Below are 18,510 nucleotides of genomic sequence, written 5' to 3' on the forward strand. Positions count from 1 at the left end.
CAATATTTAAAGTGCATTTCACACATAGGCCTGTATATATCTATATACATGGAATTACTGACTGCACTCCCCCAACATCAGATTCCCTTGTGGCACACACTGAACATGCCCATCTTTCTGCATTACCTACCAAGTGTACCCAGGTCCCTGGGCAAGAACAGTTCCACGGAGAGGTTTGCCATTTCCAGAGGCTGGAAGGACCCAAACAGCTTTTCCTAGCACGTTCTTTACATGTACAGCACGGACATTATCTCCTTCTATAGTGTGTAGGGAGCTAGATTGGCTAGGATCATCACGATTGACAGATCCTCTAGTATTGACCAACCAAGTGGCTTCTGCCAGATGCTTCTCCCAGTGTTTAAATGTTCTGCCACCCATTGCTTTCAACATAGTATTCAACAACCCATTGTATCATTCACTTTTACCAGAAGCTGGTGCACGGTAGGGGATATGATAAATCCACTCAATGCCTTTTACCCCAGTATTTCTAAGGTAATTTTTGAAAGGTGTCCCATTTTCAGACTCAGTTCTTTCTGGGGTGCCATGTTGCCACAGGACTTGTTTCTCAAGACCCAATATGGTGTTTTGAGTGGTAGCATGGGGTACTGCTTATCTTTCAGGCCACCCAGTGATTGTCACCACCATGGTAAGAACATAAAGCTTACCACTGAGAAATCGTGGCAAGGGGAAATCATCAACCTGCCACGCCTCCCCATATTTATACTTTTGCCGTTGCCCTTCATCCCAGAGAGATTTCATCCTCTTGCCTTGTTTAATTATGGCACATGTTTCACAAGCTTGAATAACCTGAGCAATAGCATCCATAGCTAAGTCCACCCTTGGTCTCTTGCCCACTTATATGTTGAGTCTCTTCCTTGATGTCCTGAAGTCTCATGGGCCCACCGAGCTTGGAATAATCCACCCTTGTTCTGCTAGTCCAAGTCTGTTTGAGCCACCTCAGTTCTGGCAGCTCGATCAACCTGATGGTTATTTTTATGTTCTTCAGTAGCCTTAATCTTAGGCACGTGAGCATCTACATGGCACACCTTTACAACAATATTCCTTATTTGGGCAGCAATGTCTTTCCACAGTTCAGCAGCCCAAATAGGTTTTCCCCTTCGTTGCCAGTTGTTTTGTTCCCACTGCTGTAACCACCCCCATAAGGCATTTGCCACCACCCATGAGTCAGTATAAAGATGAAGCATTGGCCACCTCTCCCGTTCAGCTACATCTAGAGCTAGCTGAACAGCCTTTACCTCTGCAAATTGGCTTGACTCTCCTTTGCCTTCAGTGGCCTCTGCAACTTGTCATGTGGGACTCCATACAGCAGCTTTCCATCTGCAACGTTTCCCTACAATATGACACGATCCGTCTGTGAATAGGGCAAATTTCTTTTCATTTTCTGGTAACTCATTGTATGGTGGGGCCTCTTTAGCATGTGACACCTCCTCTGCAGGGGGTCGGCCTCGGGTCTCTCCTGAGGCTCTCTGCCACAAACTCTAAGTGGGACCTTTCTCTCCAGCAGCAGTTTCGAGGATGTTCTTTCCAACCTGTCTCGTCCGTACTGGTCCCAAGGCCACGGCACGGGCTATCTCTTGCTTTATCTGCTCAAAAGCTTGCTGCTGTTCAGGACCCCATGAGAAATTATTCTTTTTTAGTGTCACCTGATAGAGGGGGCTCACAATGTGGCTGTAGTTTGGGACATGCATTCTCCAAAAACCCACTACTCCCAAGAAAGATTGGGTCTCTGTCTTGTTGGTGGGCGGAGACATAGCAATGATTTTGTCAATCACATCTGCTGGGATGTGACGACGCCCATCTTGCCATTTTATACCTAAGAATTGAATTTCTTGGGCAGGCCCCTTCAGTTTGCTGCGCTTAATAGCAAAACCAGCTTGCAAACGAATTTGGATTATTTGCTTTCCTTTCTTGAAAACTTCCGCTGCTGTATTGCCCCACACGACAATATCATGAATATACTGCAAGTGCTCGGGAGCATTACCCTGCTCCAAAACAGCTTGGATCAACCCATGGCAAATGGTTGGGCTGTGTTTCCACCCCTGGGGTAGACGGTTCCAGGTGCACTGAACACCTCTCCAGGTAAAAGCAAACTGTGCCCTACATTCTGCAGCCAATGGGATGGAAAAGAAGGCATTAGCAATGTCAGTGGTGGCATACCACTTGGCTTCTTTTGACTCCAGTTCATACTGGAGTTCTAGCATGTCTGGTACAGCAGCACTCAATGGGGGTATGACTTCATTCAGACCGTGGTAATCCACCGTCAGCCTCCATTCTCCACTGGCTTTACGCACTGGCCATATGGGACTGTTAAAAGGCGAGTGAGTTTTGCTAATCACTCCCTGATTTTCTAGTTGACGAATTAACTTGTGAATGGGAAGTAATGAGTCCCTATTGGTGCGGTATTGCTGTCTGTGCACCACTTTGGTGGCAATTGGTACCTCTTGGTCTTTTACCTGGAGCAACCCCACAGCAGAAGGATCATCTGACAGATCAGGTTAAACTGACAGCTGCTTAACACCGTTTGTGTTAACAGCAACTATCCCAAAGGCTCATCGATACCCCTTGGGATTCTTAAAATATCCCATCCTGAGGTAATCGATACCCAATATACATGGAGCCTCTGGACCAGTCACAATAGGGTGTTTTTGACAGTCTTTACCAGTGAGGCTTATTTCGGCCTCCAATATAGTCAACTCTTGGGAACCCCCAGTCACTCCATAGATATGAATTGATTGTGTCCCTTGGTGACTGGAGGGCATTAGGGTGCACTGTGCACCAGTGTCCACCAGGGCCCTATATTTCTGTGGTTGGGATGTGCCAGGCCACCTAATCCACATAGTCCAGTATACTCTATTGTCCCTTTCCCCCCCCTGGCCGGGGGCAGGGCCCCTCTATTGGTTACTTTGGTTGCTTGCAGCAACTGGAGCCTTCCATTTTTTAGAAGAGTTCACCTTGGTGGTGGATCTGTCTTGTAATTCTTTCACTCGTGCCTGAAGTGCAGAAGTGGGTGATTTATGCCACTTCTTCATATCCTCCCCATGATCATGCAGGAAAAACCACAAGGCACGATGTACGGCCTTACTGTTGTCATTTGCTCGGACATGAGGCTGTCCCCTTTTTATGACTGAGATATCTGATGATACAGGTTGGGAGGAAATCACGTTGTTTAGCTCTCCCAATAGGCACTCGTGGGAATCCTGGTCCCCATCATCTGGTACCACCATGGATCCATCAACAACAGGCCCGGTAGTCAATCTATCTATAATATCCTTTTGTGTATCCTCCATTTTGTTTAACCTTTCAGTTACCTTGACAATGGCTGAAATATAACCTTCAACTGCTATAGAGCTTACAAATAACTCAAGATCATGAAGTCTACCAACCAGTTCATTCAAATGGGGTCTCCTTGCCTCTTTGCCATATATTATTGCAAGTGCACTGGCATGCTTTTCTGGTTCAGCCCTTGTAAATGCACGCCACATATTTTGCGTAACATGGATTGTCTCAGGATCATGTAATTGGTCTGGGTCATTATGAATGAAGTGGGGGCTGTGTAGCATTTCCACCAAAGCATTTTCTCTCAAATATTGGATACCTTTCTCCATATCAGTCCATTTCTTTGTCTCAGGCATCAAGTCATCTTTGAAGGGGTATCTTTCTTTTACTGCTAACAACATTTGCTTCCAGAGGGTGTAGGTCCGATCTTGGCATGTGCCAATACCTCTGTCCACACCTGAGTCCCTGGCAATGCCACCCAGTCAGCGAGCTTCATTGCCATCATCATGGTTTTGCAATGTTGTAATTTTTTGCTATCAGTATTCCACATCATAACATCACGATAAAGCATGTGTAATTTTGACGAATGTGCTGTGCACAGAAAGAAGACTGCATGTCCCAGAGAACATCACTGTCAGTCATATGACACGGACTCTATATAATCTCACTTCAGTGCTGGACTCGCTCTCTTGGATCCTTCCAGCCATGGGGGAGTGTGTGGAAGCGTTCCAGCCGTTTTGCCTAGAGTTACAGTAGGCCTCTTGGTTTCGGGACTCATTCTCTCTTATTTTACTTGTTTCGTTAGCCTTAATTCCAATTATATTGTATTATTCTGTGTTATTCTGTATTCCGACATAGTATTTAGTAAATAAGTGTGCCTCCTTAGATCGTTGCTGCTGTATTTATTTTCCTTTTCCCTTTTTCCCTTTTCCTTTTGGGATAGCGGCCCTGCAGGCTGTCTATTCCCCTGTCATGGGTGCAGGTAGATTTTAGGTTAACCCATGACAATGGCTTTTGTTCAGTCAGAGGGAAAATGAGCTATAAAAGCAGAGATAGGAAGGAGTTAACCAGCTTCCATTTGATGTGGGATGAGTCAATTCCTAAAAAAGCTGCATTTGCTGGCAACAGAGTGTATCAGGATGAGATGCAGAGATCGGGGGTGACCATCACTGACACAGTCCCCAGCTGTGGTGGCACTTGATGTAACAGCTACTTTAGCAGGGGTTTGACTTGAGGCTTGTGGGCAGTCCTGTGGGCTTCAGTATGAAAGGCAGGTCCTTCCGTGCTGCTCGCGTTGAGGAGCAGTTAGGGACAGCCAGAAATAACACACAAAGCTTTTCCTTTGTAAGCACCTGAGCATCTTACCTGGTGTGGGGAGCAGCCTTAGACCCTGCTGCACAGATACTAAGGAGGAGGCAGGGGCTGTGTCTTCTCATAGCAAGCAGAACCTGTTGTTCTCTCTCCTGCGCAGCTGTGGCCAACACGATAGCTTTGTCAGCTCTCACATGCAGCAGTTCACAACCCCCTCTGATTCACCAGAGCAGTCTTTCAAAGGTCTGTAGTGTAAAACACATCACCCTAAAGTTTCAGATTCACCTCTTTGAAGAGATTTGTTTTTCACATGGTCCCATTTGCAATACAGTTCCCCATATGACAGCAGGCTAAGCAGTGCTTACCACATGACAGCAGGCTGAGCAGTGCTTACCATACGAGTGATGCTATCTAAGCACATCCAAACCCATGATTGCTTCTGAGCAGAGATGGAGAAATGGACATCAACAAACGCAATTCTGGTTTGCCAGGAAGACCTGGTGTGCAAGTTCTAACACGTACCACACAGCAGGCAGGAGAAAACAAACTCCAGATTAGCTGAATTCCTTCTGCAACCAAACCTGTGTATTTGAAAGAGCCGGCTTCAGCACACAAGTGTTTGCAGGAGATCAGTCCTCATTAACTAATAACCTTGGATTATGTTTATTCCCACAGCTGTTCTGCTCAGGTGTTTGTCACAGGGAAGCAGAAATACGCTTTGGTGACACAGCTTGTTCATGGTTCAGCCTACAGTTTTGTGATTTCTTGGCACCTGAGTGATGGATTACTCTTTTCTGAATGAATCTCTTCTCTGAAAGGCCTTCCATGCAAGGTGTCTCGCTCCAATTAAGGAGTGAGGCAAGGTTCTTTTGATAAATTATGCTCGGCGTGAGATTAAGAAGAGAAGCATTCAAATGTTGATCCGACCAGTTTATTGGGAATAATAGACGGCTGAGGGGATGGGGAAGGGAGAGCGGCGGATACCAAAATTAGGGTGATGGGGAAGGGAAAGTGGGCGACAGGAAAGGTAGAAAAGGCAAGAATTACGGAAAGCGGGGAAAGTCACCTCCTGAACGCAGCAGCGTCCCGTTGCACGTCGTTTCGTTGGACCAGGAGGAACAAGCGCAGGGGAGAGCCGCAGCAGAGGGTCAGGCCGCAAGCAGCAGATCGGTGCAGCGCAGAGTGGGAGGTAGAAAGGGCAGCGAGGTATCGGGAGGCAGCGAGGTCTTACGGAGCAGGGTCTCGGGCAGCGAGGTCTCACGGAGCAGAGTCTCGAGCAGCAAGCCCAGGTGAATCCGGTGTCCGCCGTAGGAAGACGTTGGAGGAATCTGAAGCCAGATGCCTACGAGTTCTTCATGCATGCATCTTCTTCAGCATGCAGGCGTTCACGTAGTGAGGCATCTGATGTCAGACAACCTCCTTGTTCATGAAGAGAGGCATCTGATGTCAGAAAACCTCTCCTAAAATCCATGGTTTGTCCATGCTCTATTTATCCTTCTTCTTCCCAGCCTTCGGGACATTTCTGGAAGGCTTGGCTCAGAGTCCTGTGAATACCTCGGAGATGGCCCTCTTCCTTGAGATAGGCCCACACAAAAGACCACTTAGGGGCCATTCATCTGTATCTTATCTCCCTTTCGTAGCTCCCGGACTTGTCCATCTGTCATCTGTCTGTCATCTGTCACGTCACCCTTAAACAAAGGGGGTCTGGAACCGTGGTTCAGACTTGCCTGGACTTGTCCTTCTGTGTGTCTCTGGAACCTTGGCCAGGCTTCCCTGAACTTGTCCATTTCAGCAGACTTTGAGACAGTAATGTAAAAAGCATGGCCTCTTACACCACCCCGTGACTCAAAGTTTGCTTAAGAAATGGACCACTGCTGATCCAGGATGGTGAGAGAAAGATAGTAAGCATGAGGGAAAAAGGAGAGGGCAGGGGAATTAAAATGTTTCATGCAATCATTACAAAGGATTTTTCCTGCTTGGTTACAAATGTTGCACGGATGTGCTCGACTTCCCCATCACTTGATGAGGTTACAAAATACATAGAAGATACAACATGTTGAATAAGTTGAACAAAACATGGTATCATACATGGAAGAAACAGTAGAGTTGCGACAACACAAATCATAAAAGTAATCCCAGAAACATACACATCTCTTGTCAAAACTCAGACACTTTCCAACAACTGTGTTTTGGATGGAACTCCTGAACTGATGTGTTACTGAAAAGCATCAGTGCAAAGGGTTTTATGATAAATTTTACTTTTGTGACCACATCTAAAAGATATTAGATGAGTCCCATTGCTCACTTCCCAATTTGTTAATAATTTGGAAACACCATGGAGGAGTTACATGCAAATCACAATCAGTTTAACCAAAAGGGGTGAAAGAAGGGGTCAGAAGGAATGATATCACTGTGCAGGAAGTACCAGAAAGCCAGAATGATCTGAAAAAACAAAAATCTGAACCAAATTGTGAAGTTTTAACAGATCCAAGGACTGATATCAATCACAACCCACAACAAACCAAAACATAATATTATTGCTTCTAGCATGATCACATCTTCAATTTTTCTGTCACAAAACACAAATGGTTAAAATCAGCTATGAGCCATTCTGTTCAGTCAGTGTCCCACGGGAATCTTCTGAAAAATAAAACAAGACAACAACTTGCCCTTTTGGGGCTTTGTTAATACAATTAAAAAACGAGGGAACAATCCAGTGAGAATATATTTTATATTCCTTTTTTAGGGGTGTCCTTAGCCTTCCAAGGATTTTTGTTAATGTATTTCATTAATGTTAGGGAAATTGTCCTCAGGTTAGCTGAGTCAGTTGACACAGGCTGGCCAGTGTTTCCCTAGTTTATCAGCTTAACTGTATTGTGACTCACAGGGGTAGCTGGTAGGAGTGGTGAGGCCTTGGGACAGAAGGTGTTAAATGGAGAATCTTCTCTTTTTGTTGTGAGCTTTCTAACAAACATCCACCCTCCCCCCCCCCCCCCCCCTCCCCTAGCTCACTTGAGGAGGGTGAAGGAATTAGTTTCCCAATTTCTCAGGTATCTCTTCTGTAACTGTGGGGGGGGACACTAGGAACTGGGGTCTCAAGTTTAGTCGGCCAACTGGTCACCAGCATCTCGAGCCTATCTGTTGATAGTCCATTCATTAGATCTCGAGGAATACCCTTTTGCAGGCCCAGGGTCCACAGTCTATTACGTTTGTGAGCAATGTTTCGCCTACCTGTTCTTACTGGCAATGAAACCTTTTCCATTCTATTAAGTTTCGGGCTAGGTGGCCTAGGAGCAAGGGTGGCTGCTGCAAGCCTTACTCCCTTTGGCTCAAATTTACTGGTAGAAGCCACGGGCCCAAATTTCCTTTCATAATTAATCAACTCTTGGGCAACCTCCCCCCATGTCCATACCTTAAAACCAGACTGTAAAGAGCCTGAAGTACTGGCTCCTTCTAAAGCAGCTCGAGCTCTCTCTCCCTGGGACATGGCCTGTATTTTACCTTGTAACTGTATACCAATAGGTTTCAGCGATTCTGGAAGCCCCCTAATTAAAGGAGTCATCCTTTCAGGATCAACAGGCATCATCATGGGGGATTCGTGCCGTGGCTGCAATTTCCTGTCATACATCATTTGCAGACAGGCAGCCTTTTGAACACTTTCAACCAATTGATCCACTGTCCCATTAATAGCAAGAGGGTCTCCCCTTTCTAAAGGGTTGAGACCACCAGCCCAGTAAGCAGCCCTCTGTGTTAGGGACCAGGGAGCACGATTGTTGCCGGTAGTTAAAAATACTCCTGGCCCCCAATAACCCTCAGCCTCCTTTTCGGTAAGCATTATTTGGTCTCCACCAGTTAGACTGACTCTCCATACATACTCCGTTTCAGATTCTCTTGGAGACCGGCTGAAATCCTTTTTCAATTTAGCTAGTTCAGTAGCTGAGAAAGGAATTTCTTTAACATTCATTTGAGGATCAAGGTCCTCACCATTATCGAAGGTATATTCAGTTTTTATAAGAGGACGCAGAGGGGCTACTGGGGTTTCATTATCAAAGCTTTCTTTTGTTTCTCTCAATTCCTCCTGAGGATAGATTTTCTCTTGTGGTGCACTATGGATAACAGTGTCACCCGTATCTTTATATGATAAGATTTCCTTAAAAGCCATTTGTAACAACACCGAATTATGCTTTTCTCTTTTCAATTGTTCTTCTAGATTTCCAATTTGGTTTTGCAGAGCTTTTACAAGCTCCTGTGTTGTTTTTACCGTTTCTTGTAACGACTGTATTGTCTGGTTTTCCGCCTTAAGTTGCTGGTCTCGGAACTCCACGGCTGCTTTTAAAGCAGCACCGAGTACCGCACAAATAAATGATTTACCTTTCCCAGCTCGGGTACGAGCCCCATGTTGCAAAACACAAATGCGGTCCGAAACAGCCTGCAAATTATGCCAATTTTCTCGTGCCCAGTCCAACCCTGTTAACGATGGCCTAGACGCATGCTTTTCTAGCAAATCAAACAACATATTTTCACCTTCCATAGCGAATATACTTTTACTCACTATCAAGACAACAAAATCTACAACGAAATCTACACTGAGGGAGGAGGTGACTCCTTATCTCCTCAGAGAGGCAAACACTTAGCAAAACAAAACCAGCAACTGCTCAAAACACTCCCTTACACAAAAGACCAAAAGACTCAAATCAACACTTCCAAAGAAAGTGTAAACACCTCAATCGCTCCTGGCTATCCTGTCAGGCCACAAAGAAAAACTTCAACCTTCAAGCCACACAAGTTAAAAAATAACTTCTAGGTTTCTCAAAAGAAATAAACTTCTTGGAGAAGCACACACGTCAAAATAAAAATTACTTCCTCACTTCCCCAAGAGGCGCACACACAAAACTTCAAATCCCGAAGTACGTTACAAGATACTTAAACCACCACAATGCAAAATAGTCTTCCCGGGGAGGCACACACATATAAAACAAAAGCAAATAGTCAAAATTAATCTATACGTCCCCGAGAGGTATACACGTAAGAAAGAAAGCAACAAAGTTTCAGGATATGGAGCGGTCTTCCTGGAGAGGTGCTCACGTCAAAGAAAGTTATCAAATTTATCGCTCCTTGCAACTCCAGGAGAAAAAGACAGAAAAGTTTTAGAGAAACTGGAAGGACAACACTCTCACGACGAGTATCCTGCCAACTACGCCAATAAAAATGTCTCGCTCCAATTAAGGAGTGAGGCAAGGTTCTTTTGATAAATTATGCTCGGCGTGAGATTAAGAAGAGAAGCATTCAAATGTTGATCCGACCAGTTTATTGGGAATAATAGACGGCTGAGGGGATGGGGAAGGGAGAGCGGCGGATACCAAAATTAGGGTGATGGGGAAGGGAAAGTGGGCGACAGGAAAGGTAGAAAAGGCAAGAATTACGGAAAGCGGGGAAAGTCACCTCCTGAACGCAGCAGCGTCCCGTTGCACGTCGTTTCGTTGGACCAGGAGGAACAAGCGCAGGGGAGAGCCGCAGCAGAGGGTCAGGCCGCAAGCAGCAGATCGGTGCAGCGCAGAGTGGGAGGTAGAAAGGGCAGCGAGGTATCGGGAGGCAGCGAGGTCTTACGGAGCAGGGTCTCGGGCAGCGAGGTCTCACGGAGCAGAGTCTCGAGCAGCAAGCCCAGGTGAATCCGGTGTCCGCCGTAGGAAGACGTTGGAGGAATCTGAAGCCAGATGCCTACGAGTTCTTCATGCATGCATCTTCTTCAGCATGCAGGCGTTCACGTAGTGAGGCATCTGATGTCAGACAACCTCCTTGTTCATGAAGAGAGGCATCTGATGTCAGAAAACCTCTCCTAAAATCCATGGTTTGTCCATGCTCTATTTATCCTTCTTCTTCCCAGCCTTCGGGACATTTCTGGAAGGCTTGGCTCAGAGTCCTGTGAATACCTCGGAGATGGCCCTCTTCCTTGAGATAGGCCCACACAAAAGACCACTTAGGGGCCATTCATCTGTATCTTATCTCCCTTTCGTAGCTCCCGGACTTGTCCATCTGTCATCTGTCTGTCATCTGTCACGTCACCCTTAAACAAAGGGGGTCTGGAACCGTGGTTCAGACTTGCCTGGACTTGTCCTTCTGTGTGTCTCTGGAACCTTGGCCAGGCTTCCCTGAACTTGTCCATTTCAGCAGACTTTGAGACAGTAATGTAAAAAGCATGGCCTCTTACACCACCCCGTGACTCAAAGTTTGCTTAAGAAATGGACCACTGCTGATCCAGGATGGTGAGAGAAAGATAGTAAGCATGAGGGAAAAAGGAGAGGGCAGGGGAATTAAAATGTTTCATGCAATCATTACAAAGGATTTTTCCTGCTTGGTTACAAATGTTGCACGGATGTGCTCGACTTCCCCATCACTTGATGAGGTTACAAAATACATAGAAGATACAACATGTTGAATAAGTTGAACAAAACATGGTATCATACATGGAAGAAACAGTAGAGTTGCGACAACACAAATCATAAAAGTAATCCCAGAAACATACACATCTCTTGTCAAAACTCAGACACTTTCCAACAACTGTGTTTTGGATGGAACTCCTGAACTGATGTGTTACTGAAAAGCATCAGTGCAAAGGGTTTTATGATAAATTTTACTTTTGTGACCACATCTAAAAGATATTAGATGAGTCCCATTGCTCACTTCCCAATTTGTTAATAATTTGGAAACACCATGGAGGAGTTACATGCAAATCACAATCAGTTTAACCAAAAGGGGTGAAAGAAGGGGTCAGAAGGAATGATATCACTGTGCAGGAAGTACCAGAAAGCCAGAATGATCTGAAAAAACAAAAATCTGAACCAAATTGTGAAGTTTTAACAGATCCAAGGACTGATATCAATCACAACCCACAACAAACCAAAACATAATATTATTGCTTCTAGCATGATCACATCTTCAATTTTTCTGTCACAAAACACAAATGGTTAAAATCAGCTATGAGCCATTCTGTTCAGTCAGTGTCCCACGGGAATCTTCTGAAAAATAAAACAAGACAACAACTTGCCCTTTTGGGGCTTTGTTAATACAATTAAAAAACGAGGGAACAATCCAGTGAGAATATATTTTATATTCCTTTTTTAGGGGTGTCCTTAGCCTTCCAAGGATTTTTGTTAATGTATTTCATTAATGTTAGGGAAATTGTCCTCAGGTTAGCTGAGTCAGTTGACACAGGCTGGCCAGTGTTTCCCTAGTTTATCAGCTTAACTGTATTGTGACTCACAGGGGTAGCTGGTAGGAGTGGTGAGGCCTTGGGACAGAAGGTGTTAAATGGAGAATCTTCTCTTTTTGTTGTGAGCTTTCTAACAAACATCCACCCTCCCCCCCCCCCCCCCCCTCCCCTAGCTCACTTGAGGAGGGTGAAGGAATTAGTTTCCCAATTTCTCAGGTATCTCTTCTGTAACTGTGGGGGGGGACACTAGGAACTGGGGTCTCAAGTTTAGTCGGCCAACTGGTCACCAGCATCTCGAGCCTATCTGTTGATAGTCCATTCATTAGATCTCGAGGAATACCCTTTTGCAGGCCCAGGGTCCACAGTCTATTACGTTTGTGAGCAATGTTTCGCCTACCTGTTCTTACTGGCAATGAAACCTTTTCCATTCTATTAAGTTTCGGGCTAGGTGGCCTAGGAGCAAGGGTGGCTGCTGCAAGCCTTACTCCCTTTGGCTCAAATTTACTGGTAGAAGCCACGGGCCCAAATTTCCTTTCATAATTAATCAACTCTTGGGCAACCTCCCCCCATGTCCATACCTTAAAACCAGACTGTAAAGAGCCTGAAGTACTGGCTCCTTCTAAAGCAGCTCGAGCTCTCTCTCCCTGGGACATGGCCTGTATTTTACCTTGTAACTGTATACCAATAGGTTTCAGCGATTCTGGAAGCCCCCTAATTAAAGGAGTCATCCTTTCAGGATCAACAGGCATCATCATGGGGGATTCGTGCCGTGGCTGCAATTTCCTGTCATACATCATTTGCAGACAGGCAGCCTTTTGAACACTTTCAACCAATTGATCCACTGTCCCATTAATAGCAAGAGGGTCTCCCCTTTCTAAAGGGTTGAGACCACCAGCCCAGTAAGCAGCCCTCTGTGTTAGGGACCAGGGAGCACGATTGTTGCCGGTAGTTAAAAATACTCCTGGCCCCCAATAACCCTCAGCCTCCTTTTCGGTAAGCATTATTTGGTCTCCACCAGTTAGACTGACTCTCCATACATACTCCGTTTCAGATTCTCTTGGAGACCGGCTGAAATCCTTTTTCAATTTAGCTAGTTCAGTAGCTGAGAAAGGAATTTCTTTAACATTCATTTGAGGATCAAGGTCCTCACCATTATCGAAGGTATATTCAGTTTTTATAAGAGGACGCAGAGGGGCTACTGGGGTTTCATTATCAAAGCTTTCTTTTGTTTCTCTCAATTCCTCCTGAGGATAGATTTTCTCTTGTGGTGCACTATGGATAACAGTGTCACCCGTATCTTTATATGATAAGATTTCCTTAAAAGCCATTTGTAACAACACCGAATTATGCTTTTCTCTTTTCAATTGTTCTTCTAGATTTCCAATTTGGTTTTGCAGAGCTTTTACAAGCTCCTGTGTTGTTTTTACCGTTTCTTGTAACGACTGTATTGTCTGGTTTTCCGCCTTAAGTTGCTGGTCTCGGAACTCCACGGCTGCTTTTAAAGCAGCACCGAGTACCGCACAAATAAATGATTTACCTTTCCCAGCTCGGGTACGAGCCCCATGTTGCAAAACACAAATGCGGTCCGAAACAGCCTGCAAATTATGCCAATTTTCTCGTGCCCAGTCCAACCCTGTTAACGATGGCCTAGACGCATGCTTTTCTAGCAAATCAAACAACATATTTTCACCTTCCATAGCGAATATACTTTTACTCACTATCAAGACAACAAAATCTACAACGAAATCTACACTGAGGGAGGAGGTGACTCCTTATCTCCTCAGAGAGGCAAACACTTAGCAAAACAAAACCAGCAACTGCTCAAAACACTCCCTTACACAAAAGACCAAAAGACTCAAATCAACACTTCCAAAGAAAGTGTAAACACCTCAATCGCTCCTGGCTATCCTGTCAGGCCACAAAGAAAAACTTCAACCTTCAAGCCACACAAGTTAAAAAATAACTTCTAGGTTTCTCAAAAGAAATAAACTTCTTGGAGAAGCACACACGTCAAAATAAAAATTACTTCCTCACTTCCCCAAGAGGCGCACACACAAAACTTCAAATCCCGAAGTACGTTACAAGATACTTAAACCACCACAATGCAAAATAGTCTTCCCGGGGAGGCACACACATATAAAACAAAAGCAAATAGTCAAAATTAATCTATACGTCCCCGAGAGGTATACACGTAAGAAAGAAAGCAACAAAGTTTCAGGATATGGAGCGGTCTTCCTGGAGAGGTGCTCACGTCAAAGAAAGTTATCAAATTTATCGCTCCTTGCAACTCCAGGAGAAAAAGACAGAAAAGTTTTAGAGAAACTGGAAGGACAACACTCTCACGACGAGTATCCTGCCAACTACGCCAATAAAAATGTCTCGCTCCAATTAAGGAGTGAGGCAAGGTTCTTTTGATAAATTATGCTCGGCGTGAGATTAAGAAGAGAAGCATTCAAATGTTGATCCGACCAGTTTATTGGGAATAATAGACGGCTGAGGGGATGGGGAAGGGAGAGCGGCGGATACCAAAATTAGGGTGATGGGGAAGGGAAAGTGGGCGACAGGAAAGGTAGAAAAGGCAAGAATTACGGAAAGCGGGGAAAGTCACCTCCTGAACGCAGCAGCGTCCCGTTGCACGTCGTTTCGTTGGACCAGGAGGAACAAGCGCAGGGGAGAGCCGCAGCAGAGGGTCAGGCCGCAAGCAGCAGATCGGTGCAGCGCAGAGTGGGAGGTAGAAAGGGCAGCGAGGTATCGGGAGGCAGCGAGGTCTTACGGAGCAGGGTCTCGGGCAGCGAGGTCTCACGGAGCAGAGTCTCGAGCAGCAAGCCCAGGTGAATCCGGTGTCCGCCGTAGGAAGACGTTGGAGGAATCTGAAGCCAGATGCCTACGAGTTCTTCATGCATGCATCTTCTTCAGCATGCAGGCGTTCACGTAGTGAGGCATCTGATGTCAGACAACCTCCTTGTTCATGAAGAGAGGCATCTGATGTCAGAAAACCTCTCCTAAAATCCATGGTTTGTCCATGCTCTATTTATCCTTCTTCTTCCCAGCCTTCGGGACATTTCTGGAAGGCTTGGCTCAGAGTCCTGTGAATACCTCGGAGATGGCCCTCTTCCTTGAGATAGGCCCACACAAAAGACCACTTAGGGGCCATTCATCTGTATCTTATCTCCCTTTCGTAGCTCCCGGACTTGTCCATCTGTCATCTGTCTGTCATCTGTCACGTCACCCTTAAACAAAGGGGGTCTGGAACCGTGGTTCAGACTTGCCTGGACTTGTCCTTCTGTGTGTCTCTGGAACCTTGGCCAGGCTTCCCTGAACTTGTCCATTTCAGCAGACTTTGAGACAGTAATGTAAAAAGCATGGCCTCTTACACCACCCCGTGACTCAAAGTTTGCTTAAGAAATGGACCACTGCTGATCCAGGATGGTGAGAGAAAGATAGTAAGCATGAGGGAAAAAGGAGAGGGCAGGGGAATTAAAATGTTTCATGCAATCATTACAAAGGATTTTTCCTGCTTGGTTACAAATGTTGCACGGATGTGCTCGACTTCCCCATCACTTGATGAGGTTACAAAATACATAGAAGATACAACATGTTGAATAAGTTGAACAAAACATGGTATCATACATGGAAGAAACAGTAGAGTTGCGACAACACAAATCATAAAAGTAATCCCAGAAACATACACATCTCTTGTCAAAACTCAGACACTTTCCAACAACTGTGTTTTGGATGGAACTCCTGAACTGATGTGTTACTGAAAAGCATCAGTGCAAAGGGTTTTATGATAAATTTTACTTTTGTGACCACATCTAAAAGATATTAGATGAGTCCCATTGCTCACTTCCCAATTTGTTAATAATTTGGAAACACCATGGAGGAGTTACATGCAAATCACAATCAGTTTAACCAAAAGGGGTGAAAGAAGGGGTCAGAAGGAATGATATCACTGTGCAGGAAGTACCAGAAAGCCAGAATGATCTGAAAAAACAAAAATCTGAACCAAATTGTGAAGTTTTAACAGATCCAAGGACTGATATCAATCACAACCCACAACAAACCAAAACATAATATTATTGCTTCTAGCATGATCACATCTTCAATTTTTCTGTCACAAAACACAAATGGTTAAAATCAGCTATGAGCCATTCTGTTCAGTCAGTGTCCCACGGGAATCTTCTGAAAAATAAAACAAGACAACAACTTGCCCTTTTGGGGCTTTGTTAATACAATTAAAAAACGAGGGAACAATCCAGTGAGAATATATTTTATATTCCTTTTTTAGGGGTGTCCTTAGCCTTCCAAGGATTTTTGTTAATGTATTTCATTAATGTTAGGGAAATTGTCCTCAGGTTAGCTGAGTCAGTTGACACAGGCTGGCCAGTGTTTCCCTAGTTTATCAGCTTAACTGTATTGTGACTCACAGGGGTAGCTGGTAGGAGTGGTGAGGCCTTGGGACAGAAGGTGTTAAATGGAGAATCTTCTCTTTTTGTTGTGAGCTTTCTAACAAACATCCACCCTCCCCCCCCCCCCCCCCCTCCCCTAGCTCACTTGAGGAGGGTGAAGGAATTAGTTTCCCAATTTCTCAGGTATCTCTTCTGTAACTGTGGGGGGGGACACTAGGAACTGGGGTCTCAAGTTTAGTCGGCCAACTGGTCACCAGCATCTCGAGCCTATCTGTTGATAGTCCATTCATTAGATCTCGAGGAATACCCTTTTGCAGGCCCAGGGTCCACAGTCTATTACGTTTGTGAGCAATGTTTCGCCTACCTGTTCTTACTGGCAATGAAACCTTTTCCATTCTATTAAGTTTCGGGCTAGGTGGCCTAGGAGCAAGGGTGGCTGCTGCAAGCCTTACTCCCTTTGGCTCAAATTTACTGGTAGAAGCCACGGGCCCAAATTTCCTTTCATAATTAATCAACTCTTGGGCAACCTCCCCCCATGTCCATACCTTAAAACCAGACTGTAAAGAGCCTGAAGTACTGGCTCCTTCTAAAGCAGCTCGAGCTCTCTCTCCCTGGGACATGGCCTGTATTTTACCTTGTAACTGTATACCAATAGGTTTCAGCGATTCTGGAAGCCCCCTAATTAAAGGAGTCATCCTTTCAGGATCAACAGGCATCATCATGGGGGATTCGTGCCGTGGCTGCAATTTCCTGTCATACATCATTTGCAGACAGGCAGCCTTTTGAACACTTTCAACCAATTGATCCACTGTCCCATTAATAGCAAGAGGGTCTCCCCTTTCTAAAGGGTTGAGACCACCAGCCCAGTAAGCAGCCCTCTGTGTTAGGGACCAGGGAGCACGATTGTTGCCGGTAGTTAAAAATACTCCTGGCCCCCAATAACCCTCAGCCTCCTTTTCGGTAAGCATTATTTGGTCTCCACCAGTTAGACTGACTCTCCATACATACTCCGTTTCAGATTCTCTTGGAGACCGGCTGAAATCCTTTTTCAATTTAGCTAGTTCAGTAGCTGAGAAAGGAATTTCTTTAACATTCATTTGAGGATCAAGGTCCTCACCATTATCGAAGGTATATTCAGTTTTTATAAGAGGACGCAGAGGGGCTACTGGGGTTTCATTATCAAAGCTTTCTTTTGTTTCTCTCAATTCCTCCTGAGGATAGATTTTCTCTTGTGGTGCACTATGGATAACAGTGTCACCCGTATCTTTATATGATAAGATTTCCTTAAAAGCCATTTGTAACAACACCGAATTATGCTTTTCTCTTTTCAATTGTTCTTCTAGATTTCCAATTTGGTTTTGCAGAGCTTTTACAAGCTCCTGTGTTGTTTTTACCGTTTCTTGTAACGACTGTATTGTCTGGTTTTCCGCCTTAAGTTGCTGGTCTCGGAACTCCACGGCTGCTTTTAAAGCAGCACCGAGTACCGCACAAATAAATGATTTACCTTTCCCAGCTCGGGTACGAGCCCCATGTTGCAAAACACAAATGCGGTCCGAAACAGCCTGCAAATTATGCCAATTTTCTCGTGCCCAGTCCAACCCTGTTAACGATGGCCTAGACGCATGCTTTTCTAGCAAATCAAACAACATATTTTCACCTTCCATAGCGAATATACTTTTACTCACTATCAAGACAACAAAATCTACAACGAAATCTACACTGAGGGAGGAGGTGACTCCTTATCTCCTCAGAGAGGCAAACACTTAGCAAAACAAAACCAGCAACTGCTCAAAACACTCCCTTACACAAAAGACCAAAAGACTCAAATCAACACTTCCAAAGAAAGTGTAAACACCTCAATCGCTCCTGGCTATCCTGTCAGGCCACAAAGAAAAACTTCAACCTTCAAGCCACACAAGTTAAAAAATAACTTCTAGGTTTCTCAAAAGAAATAAACTTCTTGGAGAAGCACACACGTCAAAATAAAAATTACTTCCTCACTTCCCCAAGAGGCGCACACACAAAACTTCAAATCCCGAAGTACGTTACAAGATACTTAAACCACCACAATGCAAAATAGTCTTCCCGGGGAGGCACACACATATAAAACAAAAGCAAATAGTCAAAATTAATCTATACGTCCCCGAGAGGTATACACGTAAGAAAGAAAGCAACAAAGTTTCAGGATATGGAGCGGTCTTCCTGGAGAGGTGCTCACGTCAAAGAAAGTTATCAAATTTATCGCTCCTTGCAACTCCAGGAGAAAAAGACAGAAAAGTTTTA

The 18,510-nt window shown here is 44.9% G+C and overlaps 3 protein-coding genes across 3 annotated transcripts; all 3 read right to left on the reverse strand.

The window, feature by feature from the left end:
• Positions 1-7,642: 7,642 nt before the first annotated feature.
• On the reverse strand, positions 7,643-9,458 carry LOC140265419 (uncharacterized). The gene has a single exon (XM_072361342.1). It carries the CDS (start codon positions 9,137-9,139, stop codon positions 7,655-7,657), a length of 1,485 nt encoding a protein of 494 aa, XP_072217443.1. The 5' UTR covers positions 9,140-9,458; the 3' UTR covers positions 7,643-7,654.
• Positions 9,459-12,018: 2,560 nt separating this feature from the next.
• On the reverse strand, positions 12,019-13,834 carry LOC140265422 (uncharacterized). The gene has a single exon (XM_072361345.1). The coding sequence runs from the start codon at positions 13,513-13,515 to the stop codon at positions 12,031-12,033; it is 1,485 nt and encodes a 494-aa protein (XP_072217446.1). The 5' UTR covers positions 13,516-13,834; the 3' UTR covers positions 12,019-12,030.
• A 2,560-nt stretch (positions 13,835-16,394) lies between these two features.
• LOC140265421 (uncharacterized) lies at positions 16,395-18,210 on the reverse strand. Its single transcript, XM_072361344.1, has one exon. It carries the CDS (start codon positions 17,889-17,891, stop codon positions 16,407-16,409), a length of 1,485 nt encoding a protein of 494 aa, XP_072217445.1. The 5' UTR covers positions 17,892-18,210; the 3' UTR covers positions 16,395-16,406.
• Between the last annotated feature and the right edge of the window lie 300 nt (positions 18,211-18,510).

The sequence above is a fragment of the Excalfactoria chinensis genome, unplaced genomic scaffold (assembly GCF_039878825.1).
Source record: "Excalfactoria chinensis isolate bCotChi1 unplaced genomic scaffold, bCotChi1.hap2 Scaffold_85, whole genome shotgun sequence".
Lineage (NCBI taxonomy): Eukaryota > Metazoa > Chordata > Aves > Galliformes > Phasianidae > Excalfactoria > Excalfactoria chinensis.

What these genes read in the sequence shown, in the direction of transcription:
- LOC140265422 (XM_072361345.1), bottom strand. Translation starts at nt 13,515, where the DNA reads ATGGAAGGTGAAAATATGTTGTTTGATTTGCTAGAAAAGCATGCGTCT.
- LOC140265419 (XM_072361342.1), bottom strand. Translation starts at nt 9,139, where the DNA reads ATGGAAGGTGAAAATATGTTGTTTGATTTGCTAGAAAAGCATGCGTCT.
- LOC140265421 (XM_072361344.1), bottom strand. Translation starts at nt 17,891, where the DNA reads ATGGAAGGTGAAAATATGTTGTTTGATTTGCTAGAAAAGCATGCGTCT.